Below are 19,707 nucleotides of genomic sequence, written 5' to 3' on the forward strand. Positions count from 1 at the left end.
GCCTGATAGGTGCAGTTCTTGCATGTGGTCAGTGATCGAAGTTGTGTATTGAATTTTGTCATTCACCAGACACACAGGTGTCAATAAACGACAAGTTTTCCATATCTATATCACATTTGTCTGTCAAAGCTAAATAATGACATTGCTTTTAAGTATCGACCTGTGTTGACGTGTGGTGAAATAGACTGAAATTATATGAACAGTTAAAAGATAATACTGTCTAACATATAAAGAGTCGCGCCTGTGAAATATCAACAAAACATTATGTCACATCAAAGTAGTATTCACCTCCAGCGAAGGTTTTATCTTGAAATGTACGCCTCACTGGTTGACACATTTGATCTAGATCCTAACAAGGTTCCTGTAATGACGACTATTTGTTTTATAATCCTGCTCACGACATCCGGACATCCCCTTCCAAGCTGCGCAAACCTATTTCACTGTGCATTTGCTATGAGCGCAGCGCAGCCCAGCTGTTGAAACCACTTTTCACCCCAAGCGCTGGGGTGAATTTAGTGAATGGTTTGAACTCCGTTTTCGCGGGGTTTTTTTTCATCGCGTTATTTTTCAACTTTATAAGTTGAATTTGCATTTTTGATGATTTGTATCTGTAAGTCCATACCGAAAGGTATCAGAATCTGCAAAGTTGTGTTTTACGTTGCATGTGACCTATAAATATCCCGACTTTCTTTTCCAGATACGGGGGTCTATCAAAACGTTTTGAGCCTAAAGGCTAAGATACCTCCTGACATGTGCATGATAAAAATAACTGTATGATATTGAAGAATGGTTTATATCATTCACATAAACGTAATATTGACATGCACATGAAGCTAGTTTCCGGGGTCACGTGACATTTTATGACAAGTATACCCTCTTTTTGAAACGGCAGAAACGGATCAGATTGAGTACATGTGGAGCAGTCATAAAGTTTTTGTTTTTCGAGGGCCATCCGGCGAAGCACTTTGAAGAGCTATTGACAACAGTACGAGTGCCCCATAAGAATTATTTAAAGCTCAAAACGTTTTGATAGCCACTCGTAGAAGTAATCCTAGAACTGAATACAAAATGCCATTCGAAAAACTTCTAATCGGGGTCTCTTTTTTCAAACAAATATCTTGAAAGAACTGCGCCAGATGGTGCGCAGGATCATCGCTGTAGAGATGGACTCAAATAACACGTCGCTATTTAATGCAATCGTAGCCTGTGTCAGAATAAATTTAAAATAAATATATAAGGAAGGATCTCATGTGTTACCCTCGTCACAACGGGACCAAATTCGCGTTGACAATAAATAACTAAACAGAATGTTCCTGTTTTTGAAAAACCGAAATAAGTTCTTTTTATCAGTGTATATAGATAATAATTAGCTGAATACTTTACATACAGAGTAATGGAAATATTGCATGACTTTCATCATATGTGATATGCGCAGTATTGAATTAATATAGTTATCATAATCCTTATTTCTCATCTGAAATAGCGACATTTTCGTGGGAGTACAAGAGATCCAGTTGATTGGGCATTTCACTGCACGAATTCCACACAATGACGGATTCTTTGTTACCACAGATCATTCGAGTAGGAACAGTTGTTGTTTTCTGGTGCTTGAAAAAGAGAACACAAATCTACATATGAACTACAATCCGGCACACTGCAAATTACTCTCGAGGTTTCCGAGACTGAGAGCCAGCGATGGTCACTGAACACCAGCCATATCGGAAATAGAGACAAGCATAACAGTTGAAGATCTTGACAATAACACAGTCAGGGTGGGAAGGATATGAATGTGGACAATAACAGCCAACACATCACTGGACACTGATTTAATAATCTCACAGGTGACTAGTAAGTTTCTGTATTGACCCTCCGTAGAGTGAGTGAGTGGGTGATTGAGTGCGAGTGACCACGTAGAGTGAGTGTGTGCGTGAGTGCGTAAATGTGTCAGTAAGTGAGTGAGTGAGTGTGTGTGTCAGTCACTGACCGGGTAAAAGATTAGACAAGAATAAAATTGACATGGTATATCTTAAAAGTTACCCTTGAGCAATAGGACACAACTGTAGAATGGCAAACAAACGAAACGATGTAATTTAAACTGTGTACACGTCAGTGAGATGAATGAAAGTGTTGTGACTCTCAAGTCAAGGTCCACGTACTTTGTGTCATCAGTTTCGACTTGGATACAGTCCTACATCTTCATGTCAAACACCGGAGGTACCCACGCGGTTGAAGGAATGACTCGAAATTCATACCTTTCAAGCAAACGATCAATTGTCAAGATAGTTACCTAATCATTTTAAGAAGTGAAATCTCAATCGATGTATAATATTTACTCTCATCTGCAGACTTGTAACAACTAATACCATACAGCCACACCGTGTGAGGAGTAAACTATGTAATCTAGGTGTTAATAAAAACATTATCAGATGGGTTAAAGAATTCAGGGTACATAGAACTCAGTATGTCAGTGCCAATGGCTATCAATCTTCTTTTCTCTCAACCTCTACTGGAGATCCACATGGCTGTGTTCCTTCATCCGTACTCTTCGTTTTGTATACCAATGACTGTTACTTGTCAATATATGACTTGTTTACTGTGAAATTTGCAGATGACGCCACTGTTACTGGCCTAATTTCTGATTCTGAACATTATTATCGTCAAGGCATTGACAAAACCGTAATGACAGTTTTTTATCAAACCTTTATTCAAAGTGTGTTGACCTACAATTTTCTATGTTGGTATGGGGATCTGTCTCATCTTAACAAAAACAGACTTTTCAAAATTGTTAATGCTGCTTGCAAAATTTCTGGAGTGTATTTCGAGTATAGTCAAAAAGACAGCTAAAATTAGATTTGATAATTGACATATTTGATCTCACCATTTTGAACTACTTCCTTCTGGACGCTGCTGTCGATTACCTTCCCTCAAAACAGAGCTCGACAGTCTTTCATACCATCAAGTATTCGTGAATGCAACAAATATTTTGAATCACCATCATGTGATTAGAACTAGAATTATTCAGCCTCTTTACCTATGTGGTTAATTGAATTATATCATGTCAGTTTTATTTGTAAATAGCATTCGTTTTGAGCATGTAATTATTGTGTATATTTTTGTGAACTGTGTATATATTTATTTTGAGACAGTTTGGATGTATGAGAATTTCCTCCGGGATAATAAAGTTATATCTTTTTCTTAATATTAGACGTTAACGGCCGCTCATGCTTAGCACATGGCAGACAATCCGTCAACGTCAATAATTCGAGTTATCTCCCCTTTTCGAGTCCTCGAGTCCTTGAAAATGGACTCGAGTAAACCCGACTCGTCCTCGAGTACTCGAGTACCCGTGGAAGCCCTATCGCCATTATGTTCACATATATCATGGTGATGACGAGACAGAAGAGTTATTGCGCTGTGAAGCCAAATCGATTAACCTTCGCCATAGGGGTCGAGAGAAATGTGTCCCTGGACAATGACATGTCCGGTCTGAAGCCACACACTGCGACGGGACACACACCGAAGTAGAAATCTTTGACCATCTATCACCGGTGCCAGTGTGATATGATTTCATATTGATTTCTCCCTGGGGACGCGTGACCCTGACTTGGCTATATGTCTCCTGGAAGTGATTCAGGAGGTGGTTGTCAGACGTTTTCAGAGAGAACATAGGGCGATATTTACAAACGGCATGACACCAAGTGATGCCTGTACGATTTATCTATTTTTATGCGACCTTCGACAAACTGAAGGTGACCCTCTCTACCTCAGAGCGCCTTTTCTACATGTTATCCTCAGTCGCTGTAGACGATATTTAGAGAATAACCAACGAGGTACGAGTGATTACGGGAAATATGCCCGAGTTGAAATAATGTTCACAGTGCCGAGCCTCGCCAGAGTCACTGAACATTATTTTAACGAGGGCATATTTCCCGTAATCACTCGTACCGAGTTGGTTATTCTATTTATTACCCATAATGTAATTTAAAAAGAAGAACCAAGAAATTAAAACCACCCGGAGACAGGACTTGTGACCTCAAACAGCTGATTCGTATTCATGCGCGTATTAAACCTAACTTCGCCAGCGGTAATAACATAACTACGCTATGGAAAATAGTACATCATAAAATCGCTTTAAAATACAACAAAAATATTATGTCTGGAATAATTAATTAACATTTGTTAATATGATAAAAATGATATAATAAAATATATCATTGAGCTTAATAACAGCTAAACATTTATTTGATCAAGTCAGTGCGACGGAACATCGTTCATTCACGACTGACGTGTTTTCTAGTGACGGGTGACGGTGTAGTGTTGAAACACACTCTGGCAAATACCTGTCAATTTTGGGAAAGTCAACGGTTAAAAGTTGGGAAATCTAAAAGACAACCATCCCACGAATACATATAGAAAACAGTTTTCTGTCAAGAAACTCAACAAGTTTGAATATTAAACAACATTTTGTTCTGTGGAAGGCGTGTTACACTCACGTCACAGTAGAGTACAGCAGTTCCAAGAAGGATAACTCTAGTCGGAATCCGAGTCTATGAAATGTGTAAATCTCCGCATCGGATACTGGGACAAACCTCTCGGATTGATTAGGAATGCATGGATATAAAAAGTCATCTTGAAGAAGACCATTTTGCACTGATTCCGGTAAGAAAGGAGCTGTTTTCTGGTTCGGTGGCATGGACGCCGTGTCCGACTCACTTGTTACACTTTCAGATAACATCTTTAGTCGGTATCTTGCTTTTTCTATTTCCCCGAATTCAGTTTTAACAACAAACAGGTTTTGGGAATTCAAGGGCTGTAAAATTCTTATCACTCTTCCTATTTGGTCACCGTCAACCTTAACTAGATCAGTGACCTTGATCGGGGTTTAGTCTAATGGCGGCATGTTTGTTTACAAACAATGCAAACGATTGTGTTTTTTGTTTTTTTAAAAGATTATATCATTTAAAAAGACTACTATTCATAACGCAATTTTATTGCAATGTAATAACGTCTAATAAAAAGATTATTCATATTCTTTAACTTTTATGTTTTCTTTTTTAAATCTCGGAATGTGTAAGTACAGCACGTTCTAATTATATTATCAATGAAACGGTAAAAGTTGTCAATGAACTTGGATCATGAAAAGTAGTTCCGTCAACCAATCATATTTCTTCTCTGCTTAGCTGACCAATCGCCGTTGAGAATCACCGAAAAGCACATGTGCGATTATCACAAAACTAATCACCTGTGTATCCTAGCCCGTATGGGTAATAAACGTTGTAAACTGGTCTTCAGGATACAGAGAATCCATTAGCACAGTTGGACCCACTATATTGATGAATGAGGTAGAGTTCTGGGATTTCATTTAAAACTGTTCTGAAACCTGAAAAGGATGCAGAGAATCATTGCTACTCGACAGAATAAATAATTAATCCATGTGGCCAGAATGATAAAACATGATGGCAATTCTATATCGACATTCAAGCCTCGGTACCCTCTGTCTCAACAGCTTATGGTTCTTGGAGACTATTTACTCTCACTTTCAGCGTCACGTTCCTTAGAGAGGAAGAGTTATATATCACATTTCCTGTTGTGTTCACTGCAAAGGTTGTCAACCCCGGAATGATCACGGGGCGTGTGTATATGTATGTGTGCGTGCGTGCGTATGTGCGTATGTGCTGTGTACAAACGTACGTGTACGTGTACCCTGGGAGTTCGCTTTATCCGTAACTGGCAATAAAGTGTCTGGTTCACTGATCATCACCTGTGAGTGTTCTACGCAGACGCAGTCAATATGGAGCGTGGTGTTAGAGGTCGATAGCATGAGGAACGGTCCGTACATAGAGTACAGTATTGATTGAATAAATTTCCTGGCTGTATCCAGGAATAGTCGCTATTTTACAACTTGCATGCACTGGTTAAGTCAAACACATTGGTGACAGTTCGAATCTCCCTGATTGTTTACCCGCGTCGTTTGTCTGGATGTCACCAATGATTACCCACAGTACCTCGGGATTTCCTCCCACAGGTTTACACATCATGATGTTGTGTTGGAGTGGACGTACTCTCTCAGTATTGTTATTAAAATCCACCAGCGTGAAGCATTGACGTTCTGCATATCATATGTACTGTTAATTTAAGGGAAATCATCGCGAGTCATCAAGGTTATCTAGCCAAGTTACAACCCTATCCACAACAAGTAAGGAATGATACTAAAAGTAAAGCCTCATTTTGGGATTATGCAGCTCTTAGAATGAACGCTTGATGACTACCTTTAATTCATGGGAAAGTACGTTATTCTCAGGGCATGCGCTAGTAAATGTTATCAGCATTCTGGCTTTTTGTCAGGCATCATGTCAAACAATACGTACTACCAAACACAAACAAATGTCAGAAGAAAACGAACAACTTCGTAAAAATGCATTCCATTTATAAGTAACATTGTATAGAATCATCGGGTGAGAGTTATTTCCAAACTAAAAATGTGATAAAGGAACGACGAAAACAAACCTCTTCGATAATAACGTAAATAATAAACAAAACTTGCAACTCCTTTAACTCTGAACGGAATGCGTCAGGGGAAGTAACTCTCACTCTAAGATTTACACACTGGAAGACATTGCACTTCCCACCACCGAAATTAGTGATCACAGACAAAGTTGAACATTAAATTAGATTAGGTTACCGTTCACACACAATCGTCTAGTAATCTGATTTTCTATTACAGTTTTGTACCCGCTCAGAAGGGATGCTAATTGGTTCCCCCCAGCCTCAGTTATCGATCTGAGTGTTGTCCCTGTGTCCCCCCAGCCTCAGTTATCGATCTGAGTGTTGTCCTTGTGTTCACCATTATCGTCGCCTTGCACACACAGCAATCTATCTGCTGACGGCACTCACGCTCCCCCGTCGTCTTGCGCTCTCCCATATTTCATCCTGTTCTGACAAAGTCTTTGATAAATGTAAATGATTATAAACACCAGGGACCATCGTTGCAGACGTCTTACGAGCCCTCGACGTTGTCAGTATGTGCTTAAAGGCAAAGCTGTTTGTGGTATCTTAAACTCGTCAGCGATATGCACAGAAGGTACTTCGGTGTCGTCATCACTACCGTCGAAGTTGGACGCCTCGGCAACAGCTTGCGCCTCCTCGCGTTCTTTAGCTTCTTGTGGTGATATCGTCACTTTTAGCACCGTCCCACACAGATTGTCTAACACGTTTGGATGTGGCTTGTGTATGCGCTCAGCGGTGTCTCTGATATTGCTGGTATATGAATCTATGAACTTTGATACGTAGGAAGGTGACCCACGGGGGTCGTGACCTCCTTTTTCAGCTGGAGGGTGCCAAAACTGCGCTTGACCTTCAGGGAGAGGTTTGACCTTGTTGAGCCTCATCTCCTCATGCAACCACGCTGTTAGTTCTTCGGAGAAATATTTCTGGAACGTTTGTTGGATCTTCCTCTTGGACCTCACTAGCTTCATCTTGGAGACTGTGTTTTCGTGGAGGAAGACCTTGATAGCCTTCCATACACCGTGGAAGATTGGGCTGTGGTTGAGGCATATGACCAGACCGAGACGCTCCGGGTAGTGGTTGGCCATTATATGGGTCACGCCGTATCCTAACCTAGGGTTGCATGACTGCATTGTCATCCCTGGAAGGAAGTAAATGTTAACTATTAAAAATCCCATGTCATATACAGCCATAAGCAGAGACAGATACTAGGGCCGCATGATGTGATAAACAATATGATTATATTTGAAATGGATACGTAGGCCCATTCTCTGGACCCAAAATTATTTTTGGCGTCAATTTTCGGACTCTTAATTATCTCTTAGATAAGCATGCTACTTTCATTCATGTAACTTCAGCACTCAAATTTAAAACCGATTTAGTTCATGACATGAATGTGTAAACTTTAGGGTCTTAAATACTGTGTGAGAAAACCTGTTCCCATTTCAAGTGGTAGCACAATACATTGAACAAAGGCAAAAACTCTATAATAGCTACTACAAGAGGAAAGAAATAGAAAATGAACAAGACGATCGGAACAATGAGCCAACAATTATGAATGACTATTCCAAGTTACCTGTACAATCAATGATAAACACCCAGGTGGATATCCCAGGCTGCATCGTCAACTTAGCGTTCTCTATGAGGTAGGTCACGTGACTGACGGAGTCCTCCACTGTGTTCCGGTGAGTTGAAGCCTGGGAAAAGCTTGAGTAGATAACAGGACGGCCCATCTCATCATGACCGATCTGGCGCTGGAACCACACAGGAAGTACGGTCAACGAACATAACGAGATAATAACAATATAATGTTGTCAAAGATTGTTATTTGCATCGTGGTTCCCCTAAACCCTCCTGTCCCTGATCCCTGCCTCGACACCCTGATCTCCCCCTCTTCCCATTTTCTTTGCTTCTTTATCAGAAAAAAACAACAGCATGTTTAAACCTGAATTCGAGGCACGGGTGGCCCATTCGTGTGGGCAGTCTTCCTTCACTCTGCACAGTTGTGCCCCTTGGGTGTGCCAGAACACTACGCCTGATTCGCCCTGTCTATATTCCTGGATTTGTCAGTAACATACCCAGAGATGTTACAAGCAAGGTAGTAATTATAAACCCCTGTTTTTGCTATTGTGTGTGTCAAACTGTCCAATGTTGTGCATTAATGTCAGACGAAAACCCTTTATGTCAGCCTCTCGTGATTTCAGATAATGACACTTTAGGAAACTACATTATTCATTATCATATTTGTTGTATGGTTACAATCTCCTGCAATATCTCAAAATGTAAGGTTACATCCAAAATATCTATTTGTTTCAATGTTTCCAAAGTGCATCGAGATGCCCCTTTGTCTGTTTGATATATTCAACAAACATCACTACTAATCATAAGGACATCCCGAGCGAACACAAAATCCCCAGACTCATCACAAAAATATTGGCACTAATTTGAAGGGAATGGAGTATTGGACAGATTGGTAGTTCTAGGAGACTGACCATGGAATGGAAGCCAGGCCTGTCATGGCACCAGCGACAGTTGAGGTGCAGAGGGCGGTTCTGTCTTCGGTACTCCACTGTCTCCTTCAGCAGGCTCTCAGCATCATCCAGGCTCCAGTCACGTGACTTCAAGTAGCGCGCGATTCTGCAAAACCATTTAAAAATACTGTAATCTAAATATATTTTAACATGTTATTAGGCTCATATGCTTTCCGACTACAGATGTTCGAGTTCTCGCGGCGACTTTCTACATGTGAGTGAGTGTGTTTTCAAGGATAAAACGAATCCATAATGAAAACTGCATGCAGAATTCTTGATAGTTATTATTGGACCGGTCAGCGGTGCATTAAAGACGCTGTACTCAATCAACATATGAACTGGGTCGAGAATAAACACCACATTCTGTCATAAACTGGTAAAACACTGGAATCATTTGATCGAGACTGCATTTACAGACAACAGTCAAGGTTACGAGTACAACCTGGTATAGCCTGGCAAACAAACAACCTGGTATAGCCTGGCAAACAAACAACCTGGTATAGCCTGGCAAACAAACATATTTTTGGAATGAAACCTGGATGCGTGACGGGTGCTGCCGATACAACAGGATGTGTTGACCATTCCCTTGACGCCTTGTATCCGTGATCTATTTGTACCATGGGCATCACTATTTACCTTTTACGTCCTATGTAGTCTGTGTTGGTATGTATACGGGGCTTTATTCTTTAGCGTTAACCTTTGGAATTTGAAGCGAAAGCTGAATAATCAATACTAACATATGCAGCACAATTATGGCCAGTGACAGATGAAATTAATGGTTCAAATATGGTGGATTTCATGAATCAAATTACATCTGGCTATGCAGACCAGCCCCCGACAGGTGTCTGTCAAGCCGAGTATTGATTGTAGATGGGGATGTTGACTTCACTGATGGCCCCAAACGTCAGACAACAGATGGTGGTGGTCGAATACCAAACCAGTCGCCTCACTTTCTCTTCTTCTAGACCTCATTCCTCTCGGAGTCTTCTAATACCACTTCTTCCGCTATTTGATGCCTCATCTATCCCTGTACCTACTTCCCCTCCCTTTAAGTGGGCGGTGGGGTAGCCTTATGGTTAAAGCGTTCGCTCGCCACGATGAAGATCGTGTTCCCCACATGGATACAATGAAGCCCATTTCTGGTGTCCCCCGCCGTAAAATTGCTGGAATATTACTAAAAGCGGCGTAAAACTAAACTACCTCCCTCACTTTCTTTAACTGCCAATCTTTCTATCACCTTCAACGCTATCGCCTCCATGTATTCGTCATGCATCCACTTGGGATGCTGCTGTTTTGTCAGTTATACACTGCAGTAGATGTCATGTATTCGTCATGCCTCCACTTGGGATGCTGCTCTTTTGTCAGTTATACACTGCAGTAGATGTCATGCATTCGACATGCCTCCACATACGTACTTGTCTCCTCCATAGATCTCATAGTATACCTCCCCATCCACTGGGGCCCCACCTTTACCTGTTCCTCTACCCACCTCTGCGGCCGTTCCTCCCTCTAATTCCGTTGCATCCATATACCTTATCAAATAGTAGATGTGTGTATTGGTAACATGTTGACAGGTGTTAAACGGTCATAGTGGTGTTTGATGTACAACTTCATCAAACAATAGATATGTGTATGGGTATGACAGTATACATCAAGTACTGACCTACTACCACACGTATGAACATCGACACCGCTTCACAATCATAACATCTGCATGAATTTAATTAAATACCGACATCAAGGATTAAAAGTTGACAATGCCCCTATGTATCTGTTGCAATATATAGTGATACATATACCAGTATGAGAAACGTGCTTAACAATGATTTTCTCCAAAACATTTAAACGTTATCCCATCGAGAGCACGATCTCTTCTGATCTCGTGCAGTTGGACAAGTAAGTGTTTTGTTAAAGTCTGTAGACAATATTTTTCTTGCATACATTGAGTGGTAGTTGGATGTTTTTCAGGATTTGACAAACGGAACTGACAGTCACGTGTATGCAGTCTCTATAATCATAATTCATCTTCTGAAAGGTGCACGTCAATAGTGATCAAAACATGTGATAACCGAAACCGATCTATTTGACGGGTTAGATGTTGCGCAGTTTCCATTTCAAAAGATTGAATACAATGTTGAAAACCGCTTTGGTCTGAACTCATTGTTTCAATCCTGAAAGCTCTGGTTGTCAGATTCAAGCAAAATATTTATCGACCAAAGCTCAAAGCGACTGGTTTTAATCTTAAATCTATCAAATCCCACGACCCAGAGATAAGTATTGCCGAGACACGCCGTGATGCCTTCAGACATACTTAGAGCAAAGGAAGTCTTCCCTGATCCCGAAACTAATCAAGACACTGAGTGGAGGAGAGAAAGAGAAACTCAAACGGTACTCGCGCGGACCTCGGAGGAGACAACATCTGTTGATCCAATCAGTTGTCGGTATTAGGTGACGTGCAAGATTAAAGATTAGTTTTGAATGACGTGGTCTACACAAACTGAACTATTTGCACCAAATAATATATGGAAATAAATGGTAATCAGTAGTGTTACACATGTCTGTTCGAACATGAATATACATAGGAACATATCTGCTATGACGACAAAACAAAACATCCTGAATTTAGGATTATTTAGCCCATGTCATTGGTGTCTATAAGCATTGAGTGTGCCATATATTTTAGAATGGACAAAATACATTTCATTTTAGTTCTTTAATAGAATCCCTTGAGAAGACATTTTGTTCCTTAACATCAATCAAATAACACGTCCGTCTAACATTAGCACGGTGGGACTATGAATTCTTTAATGCAATTTGAATTTAATGTGGAAAATAATTTTCCGTTAATAAAGCAAAAGGTTTCACCAAATAAGACGGTTTCCATATACTGCTCTATAGTTAACTATTTCGGTGGATGTGTAATCACAAGCACATCGTTAGTCATTTCCCCCAAAGCTCCCGTTGATCGTGAAATTAAAGGTATGGGCATCCTAGTAGATACAGGTGATAATTACTGGAGTCTGGCTGTATCCTTCGTCCAAGTCGTCAGTGAATAACGAGTCTGTTATTACGAATTATCATTCTGGCTAACCGAGTGGATGACTCGTGGATGAACTGATGGTCTGTTTAAAGCTAGCATGAGATTTGTCGTGAGATTTGGTCAGTCTCGTAGACAACTACATGACTGCTCAGTTTGCGTGAAATCTCATTAGAGATGTAAGAATCGGACGTGTGTATGAATATTGTAATTTATGTAATAAGATGTTCCACAGTGTTTTGTTAACGACCAATCCGTGTGCTTTTCCGCACACAAACAGAAGTGACTATGTATTTATGCTATTGACGATAAACTGAGAATGTTCAGACAAATACAGAAGACTGCACGAAACAAGGAATGATACACTGAGACGAGACCTCACCTGTTAGCTGTAATAATAATTGTGCCTTGTAAATATGAAAGCTTTTGAGGCACTATAGTATTTCTATTGTAAGGGTGGAAAATGAAAGCATGAGAACATATTTTTTCATAGATTTGTGGTTATTGGTGTACCAAAAACCCAAATATGGACAGATGTTGCAAGAAATCAATTTTTCATGCAGAAGGCGTATCAGACACCATAAATCCATATCTACCGTCATACCGTAGTCATTCATAAAACTGACAGACTAAATGACGTTAAGAACATAGACAAAACATACAGCCTCGTGTAACATTGCTGTAACATTGCAACAACCTTCACTCTTAAACGCCATCGCCACTGAAAATACAATCTCGAATATCCACAAAACAGATTTCATTGGACGTAAAAGGCAAAATAGCGGCGACATTTGTATGCATTGATAACTGAAAATCATGTTTTCGCAAAAAGAACTTACCAATAAAGAATGTAACTTTATCGTAAAATTAACGGTATTGTGAGTTTGTATGGTCTATGGTCTAACGTGTTTACTGGATACAAAACCGTGCCTAATCTACTTTCAATCTATTTAATATTTTATACTTGATATGTTATGTCTTGATGTGCTGCTTTGGAAACATTTTAACATCAGTAACAAAGCACAACCACAAATACATGTGTGGAAATGTTTTCATTTAAGAGCTTGCATAGCCGACTGTTTCAATATTCGAAATATTCCTCGTGAAATACAAGAGCATGCAGCTACACGATGGAACATGATTAGAATACTAAGAACTGTAATTAAGTTGGCATACCACAGGGTGAACTTACGTCTCTGAATCAGTATGGAATTCTGGTTCATCAGTTAGAGGTTCTACACTCTGCATCCGGGTCTTCAGCTGAGTGATAAGATTATCCTTGTCCGCCATTTTGGATGTCTGACGGCAACGACCTTCACCGCTGTAATCCGAGACTTTGTTAATGGCGCGGATGTCTGTAAGACAAGGCAACATGTCTTTATAAACAACTCGATACTGATGATTTATGTAACACTTCGGAAGAAAAACTTCAGTGAAAGTATCACCACTCAAGAACGGTCATATAGACGTTATCAAATTTATGGACAATCGTTATTTCCATCTGCGGGCCATATTTATGTTCATGACCCGATTTTGGATTAAAGTAGTTCCAAGCTAAAAGCATATGGAGACACCACTGTTGTTTATCATCTGCTGCAGGATGTATGTCGAACTGTTTTCAAACCAAACATTACATCTCCAGCTGTGGCTCCAGGCGGACAAGTCGATGTTAAATTTTAAACTATATTCCGATGGCGTGTGAGAAAGTCCGCAGCTGATGCAGACTGAATTGGTGATAATCCTTGTCCAACATGGACGCCACCCTCCACGTGGCAGGGTAAGGGTGTGTGTGTGTGTGTGTGTGTGTGTGTGTGTGTGTGTGTGTGTGTGTGTGTGTGTGTGTGTGTGTGTGTGTGTGTGTGTGTGTGTGTGTGTGTGTGTGTGTGTGTGTGTGTGTGTGTGTTTTTGTTTGTTTGTTTGTGTGTGTGTGTGTGTGTGTGTGTTGATTTGGATGGGCGTTAACCCATTCTATATTGTTAATATTGTTACCAATTGTGATATTTCTAAACAATTACCCCAACAATAAGGGTGTTTTCGGAGGGCTATTACATAGGGGTGATATGGTGACAAGCCACACTTATGAGTGCAACATGTCGGATAGGTAGGTGTTGTTTGTGTCCCAGCACTTCGTGGTTGAAGCCAGGAATATGTGATGGAGAAAATATCAACTGGTGGCCACGGGGTAGCTCTGGGCTCTGTTTCATAGATTGACGTTATCATCCCGACATGCGGGGTAAAGTAACACCGATGTCTCGTTCAGTCCTGGCTAAGTCGGCACATGGCTGAAGGTCTTAGAAGGTGGAGGCGTTGATGAAACAAATCAAGATTTCACGTACCATGAAGACCTAATGATTCAGGTACACAGCTGATAATGATTTTATTCTAAATCCATTTCACGTTGTAACCATGGCAACGTCTAATTTTGCATCGATATAATGTCACATCCCCTGTTACAGTATTCGCACCCACTCCAGACACCCTGTAGTAACCCAGCACATTCCAGACACCCGGTAGTAACCCAGCACATTCCAGACACCCGCCCAGCACATTCCAGACACCCGGTAGTAACCCAGCACATTCCAGACACCCGGTAGTAACCCAGCACACTCCAGATACCAGTAGTAACCCAGCACACTCCAGACACCAGGTAGTAACCCAGCACATTCCTGACACCCGGTAGTAACCCAGCACATTCCAGACACCCGCCCGGCACATTCCAGACACCCGGTAGTAACCCAGCACATTCCAGACACCCGGTAGTAACCCAGCACATTCCAGACACCCGGTAGTAACCCAGCACATTCCAGACACCCGGTAGTAACCCAGCACATTCCAGACACCCGGTAGTAACCCAGCACATTCCAGACACCCGGTAGTAATCCAGCACATTCCAGACACCCGGTAGTAACCAAGCACATTCCAGACACCCGCACAGCACATTCCAGACACCCGGTAGTAACCCAGCACACTCCAGACATCCGGTAGTAACCCAGCACATTCCAGACACCCGGTAGTAACCCAGCACATTCCAGACACCCGGTAGTAACCCAGCACACTCCAGACACCCGGTAGTAACCCAGCACATTCCAGACACCCGGTAGGAACCCAGCACACTCCAGACATCCGGTAGTAACCCAGCACATTCCAGACACCCGCCCAGCACATTCCAGACACCCGGTAGTAACCCAGCACACTCCAGACATCCGGTAGTAACCCAGCACATTCCAGACACCCGGTAGTAACCCAGCACATTCCAGACACCAGGTAGTAACCCAGCACATTCCAGACACCCGGTAGTAACCCAGCACATTCCAGACACCAGGTAGTAACCCAGCACATTCCAGACACCCGGTAGTAACCCAGCACACTCCAGACACCCGGTAGTAACCCAGCACACTCCAGACACCCGGTAGTAACCCAGCACATTCCAGACACCCGGTAGTAACCCAGCACACTCCAGACACCCGGTAGTAACCCAGCACATTCCAGACACCCGGTAGGAACCCAGCACACTCCAGACACCCGGTAGTAACCCAGCACATTCCAGACACCCGCCCAGCACATTCCAGACACCCGGTAGTAACCCAGCACACTCCAGACATCCGGTAGTAGCCCAGCACATTCCAGACACCCGGTAGTAACCCAGCACATTCCAGACACCAGGTAGTAACCCAGCACATTCCAGACACCCGGTAGTAACCCAGCACACTCCAGACACCCGGTAGTAACCCAGCACACTCCAGACACCCGGGAGTAACCCAGCACATTCCAGACACCCGGTAGTAACCCAGCACACTCCAGACACCAGATAGTAACCCAGCGAACTCCAGACACCCGGTAGTAACCCAGCACATTCCAGACACCAGGTAGTAACCCAGCGAATTCCAGACACCCTGTAGTAACCCAGCACATTCCAGACACCCGGTAGTAACCCAGCACATTCCAGACACCCGGTAGTAACCCAGCACATTCCTGACACCCGGTAGTAACCCAGCACATTCCAGACACCCGGTAGTAACCCAGCACACTCCAGACACCCGATAGTAACCCAGCACATTCCAGACATCCGGTAGTAACCCAGCACACTCCAGACACCCGGTAGTAACCCAGCACATTCCAGACACCCGGTAGTAACTCAGCACATTCCAGACACCCGGTAGTAACCCAGCACATTCCAGACACCCGGTAGGAACCCAGCACACTCCAGACATCCGGTAGTAGCCCAGCACATTCCAGACACCCGGTAGTAACCCAGCACATTCCAGACACCAGGTAGTAACCCAGCACATTCCAGACACCCGGTAGTAACCCAGCACACTCCAGACACCCGGTAGTAACCCAGCACACTCCAGACACCCGGGAGTAACCCAGCACATTCAGACACCCGGTAGTAACCCAGCACACTCCAGACACCAGATAGTAACCCAGCGAACTCCAGACACCCGGTAGTAACCCAGCACATTCCAGACACCGGGTAGTAACCCAGCGAATTCCAGACACCCTGTAGTAACCCAGCACATTCCAGACACCCGGTAGTAACCCAGCACATTCCAGACACCCGGTAGTAACCCAGCACATTCCTGACACCCGGTAGTAACCCAGCACATTCCAGACACCCGGTAGTAACCCAGCACACTCCAGACACCCGATAGTAACCCAGCACATTCCAGACATCCGGTAGTAACCCAGCACACTCCAGACACCCGGTAGTAACCCAGCACATTCCAGACACCCGGTAGTAACTCAGCACATTCCAGACACCCGGTAGTAACCCAGCACATTCCAGACACCTGAGAGAGTAACCCAGCACACTCCAGACACCCGCCCAGCACATTCCAGACACCCGGTAGTAACCAAGCACACTCCAGACACCCGGTAGTAACCCAGCACACTCCAGACACCCGGTAGTAACCCAGCACATTCCAGACACCCGGTAGTAACCAAGCACAGTCCAGACACCCGGTAGTAACCCAGCACACTCCAGACACCCTGTAGTAACCCAGCACACTCCAGACACCCGGTAGTAACCCAGCACATTCCAGACACCCGGTAGTAACCTAGCACACCCCAGACACCCGGTAGTAACGCAGCACATTCCAGACACCCGGTAGTAACCAGCACATTCCAGACATCCGGTAGTAACCCAGCACATTCCAGACATCCGGTAGTAACCCAGCACACTCCAGACATCCGGTAGTAACCCAGCACATTCCAGACACCCGGGAGTAACCCAGCACATTCCAGACACCCGGTAGTAACCCAGCACATTCCAGACACCTGGTAGTAACCCAGCACCTCCAGACACCAGGAGTAACCCAGCACATTCAGACACCCGGTAGTAACCCAGCACATTCCAGACACCCGGTAGTAACCAAGCACATTCCAGACACCCGGTAGTAACCCAGCACACTCCAGACACCCGGTAGTAACCCAGCACACTCCAGACACCCTGTAGTAACCCAGCACACTCCAGACACCAGATAGTAACCCAGCACACTCCAGACACCAGATAGTAACCCAGCACACTCCAGACACCCGGTAGTAACCCAGCACACTCCAGACAGCAGATAGTAACCCAGCGAACTCCAGACACCCGGTAGTAACCCAGCACATTCCAGACATCCGGTAGTAACCCAGCACATCAGACACCGGTAGTAACCCAGCACACTCCAGACACCCGGTAGTAACCCAGCACATTCCAGACATCCGGTAGTAACCCAGCACATTCCAGACATCCGGTAGTAACCCAGCACATTCCAGACATCCGGTAGTAACCCAGCACACTCCAGACATCCGGTAGTAACCCAGCACATTCCAGACACCCGGTAGTAACCCAGCACATTCCAGACACCCGGTAGTAACCCAGCACATTAGCACTGTACGGAGAGTCAGTTACCTGCTCCTGTCTCCTATTACATACTGAATATAGGATGTCACTCACAAAATGACCACACTCGATTATCCGGTGAAATAGATTCGGTAGTAATCGATAAAACAGCGCGATTTCCATAAAATGTCGTTCCTTCCTGTTATGAAACTGTAGAGGTAACTACATCAGCAACTGTATATCGACCGCTGCATCGACTACCAGGTGAGAGTTGGTCACAGTGACTAGTGCCAGCTGGTGTCGGATCGTTGACAGAGTGAATACGTCATGTGTTGCTGCAACCACGAACCGCGTGGCCGTGTCCACGTGCTGGAGATGTTACAATGGTGTCTTTTCAATTTTCCTGTAACTTACGTGAAAGTATGTCAGTCTAGTCGTCATCGATCGTTAATAAAAATTCATGTATGTGATAAAATGTATGAGAAGGTCAGATGAATATTATCCCCCTACACACAACACATATAGCGCACGAACACACACACACACATACACACACACACACACACACACACAGACACCCACCACCCACACATACACTCGCTCCCTATATACCCCTACAGACCCCACCACGGACCACCACCACACATACACTCGCACACACATACATACCCCCTAAAAGTACCCCTCCCCTCAGACACCCCACCACCGACCACCACCCACACATACACTCGCACACATATACATACCCCTACAAGTACCCTCTCCCCTCAGACACCCCACCACCGACCACCACCCCACATACACTCGCACACACATACATACCCCTACAAGTACCCCTCCCCTCAGACACCCCACCACCGACCACCACCCACACATACACTCGCACACACATACATACCCTGACAAGCACTACCTCCCCTCAGAACCCACCCGTCCACCACCACCACCCACACATGCACCCGCACATACCCCTACAAGTCCCCCCCTCCCTCAGACACCCCACTACCGACCACCACCCACCCACACACCTACAAGCCCTCAGAGCCCCACCCCGCACACACACTCTCCGTACACACTCATTAACGTTGAGTCCTAGTGACGCTCCAGGTTTATCAATACACTATTCGTGCTGGTAGTTTAATTTTCTCAAAGCGTGAATGTGCCTCGCTGTATGAGGCTTCTTTCCACGTTATATATGACATGATGTGATATAACAAAGAGTCGCAGAAGAAAATACAATCTCATATATGTATGCATTGCTTTTTTCACATTAGATAGCTTAATCTCCTAATCTAAATACAGCGTTAAAAATAAGCCATACACATATAACTGCACAACACGCAGAGCGTACGTCAACGTTTGAAATAAACGACATCACACATCAGAGACAGGATTCAGGAAACGAGAAAGATGAGATCAAGTTTGCATAGATTTGTAGTGGTGGGAGGAAGTTCAGTCTACTGTCTACTTAGACTACAGTAGACACCCTGGATACGCCTAGTGTGATTACACTGCTGGATGTGGTGTGTGAAGGAGGTCTACTAGACTGTAGACACCCTGTATACGCCTAGTGTGATTACACTGCTGGATGTGGTGTGTGAATGAGGTCTACTAGACTGTAGACACTCTAGATACGCCTAGTAAGATTACCCTGCTGGCTGTGGTGTGTGAAGGAGGTCTACTAGACTGTAGACACCCTGGATACGCCTAGTGTGAATACCCTCCTGGTTGTGGTGTGTGAATGAGGTCTACTAGACTGTAGACACCCTGGATACGTCTAGTCTGATTACCCTGCTGGTTATGATGTG

At 43.7% G+C, this 19,707-nt stretch overlaps 1 protein-coding gene across 2 annotated transcripts in view; it reads right to left on the minus strand.

The window, feature by feature from the left end:
- Window positions 1-6,410: 6,410 nt before the first annotated feature.
- The window catches only part of LOC124267930, a 39,817-nt gene continuing 26,520 nt past the window's right edge, over window positions 6,411-19,707 (minus strand). For both annotated transcript variants that reach the window (XM_046702919.1, XM_046702920.1), the window contains exons 2-5: window positions 13,265-13,427; window positions 8,997-9,141; window positions 8,081-8,258; window positions 6,411-7,645 (exon numbers count right to left, since the gene is read on the minus strand). In XM_046702919.1, coding sequence (XP_046558875.1) covers window positions 7,017-7,645; window positions 8,081-8,258; window positions 8,997-9,141; window positions 13,265-13,362 — 1,050 coding nt within the window. In that variant the 5' untranslated portion in view covers window positions 13,363-13,427 and the 3' untranslated portion in view covers window positions 6,411-7,016. The remainder of the gene's footprint in view (window positions 7,646-8,080; window positions 8,259-8,996; window positions 9,142-13,264; window positions 13,428-19,707) is intronic.

This window comes from Haliotis rubra, unplaced genomic scaffold, assembly GCF_003918875.1.
Source record: "Haliotis rubra isolate DU_JTF1 unplaced genomic scaffold, ASM391887v1 Scf135, whole genome shotgun sequence".
Classification (NCBI taxonomy): domain Eukaryota; kingdom Metazoa; phylum Mollusca; class Gastropoda; order Lepetellida; family Haliotidae; genus Haliotis; species Haliotis rubra.